Source organism: Trypanosoma equiperdum (assembly GCF_001457755.1).
Source record: "Trypanosoma equiperdum strain OVI genome assembly, contig: ctg_1488, whole genome shotgun sequence".
NCBI lineage: Eukaryota > Euglenozoa > Kinetoplastea > Trypanosomatida > Trypanosomatidae > Trypanosoma > Trypanosoma equiperdum.
This window is the reverse complement of record NW_027123491.1, coordinates 1,747-2,880: the sequence shown is the minus strand read 5'-3', so window position 1 is coordinate 2,880 and position 1,134 is coordinate 1,747. Positions and strand designations below refer to the sequence as shown.

The 1,134-nt window shown below is 51.9% G+C and overlaps 1 pseudogene across 1 annotated transcript in view; it reads right to left on the bottom strand.

Annotated features, from left to right (window-relative positions):
• Nucleotides 1–1,126, bottom strand: part of TEOVI_000866100:pseudogene — a 1,309-nt pseudogene extending 183 nt beyond the window's left edge. The window contains exon 1 of the mRNA in view: nt 1–1,126. This exon is cut by the window's left edge and continues 17 nt beyond it. Coding sequence covers nt 1–1,126 — 1,126 coding nt within the window.
• Nucleotides 1,127–1,134: the final 8 nt, after the last annotated feature.

The following is a 1,134-nucleotide window of genomic DNA, read 5'->3' as shown; positions in this document are numbered from 1 at the left end:
TGCCGGTGGCTTCATCCCCTTCCCACTTGCAATTCTTTTCTTCACATGCATTTTTTGGTTTGTATTGTTTGCATTCTGCTTCTTTGTTGAGATCCAGTCTTTCTATTTGTTTGTTTGATTTGGATTGTGTGTTGCTTGAGTCTGCATCGAGTGCGCTCTCGTAGATTTGCCATGTTGTAGCGTTGATGTGCAGGAGCTGTGCTTCAGCGGCGTTCACTCCGGGCGGCGCCAGTGCTTTTTCTGCAGTCTTAATCGCTTTAAGAATCTTCGCTTCCCACGGTATTCCTTTTCCAGCGTTGCTCAGGTGGCGTATGTAGTTGACGCACGCCTGGCTGCTGGCACCGGTGCAGCCAGTTCCCAAGTTGGCTGCATAACCCATGATATACAGCCCTGCAGCGTCTCCTGTGGTGCCATCTCGTTGTTGTCGACCAATGTTGTTTTTGACTGCAGCTAACGCCGCTGCTAGAGTTGATGGCGTCGCCTCTGCATGTTGTTTGGGGAAAAGACTTATGAATGTCCGGTAAGCGGTCTTGATTGAGTTCGAGGGATCTTCGTAGCCTTCGCTGCCTTTCGTTATTCCGTTATCGGTGTGGCCGCATAACTTTGTGGTCGCTGTTGGGCCGATGGCGCAGAGGCAAAGTAGGTCGTTGATTAGCAAGGTTCCTGTGTTGTCGCCGTTGCTGTCCCCGCCAGCTCCGGTTCCGCCGCAGTTTTTGCTGGTCTTAGGTGTTGAGCCGAACATCTCGTCGTCTTGTTTGTCCGCCATGAAATTCCCGTCGTCTGTTACTGCCGTGGTGTTCGAGGCTCTTCCGGTTACGGCTGCCAGCAGCTCTGCATTTGCTTTCTTTATTTCGCTCTGTTGTGCCTCTATTTTGCCGTCTATTGCAGTTTTCACGGCTTTAGCCCCCTCGAATGATTTATTTATCTGTGCCGCCGCCTTTGCACCACGGTTAGTTTTAGGAATCTTCGTCGGCCAGGTTGTTTGCTCCGGGAGAAGCTCCTTCAACTTGACCTCGGTCTCCGTCGTGTTGGAGTATGCTAGCGCGTGCGCTACGCTTATGTCCTTGAAAGCCTTCAGTGCTTGCTCACTGAGCCTTAGTTGCGGTACCTCGAACCCCTGTAGCGCTCCTCTCC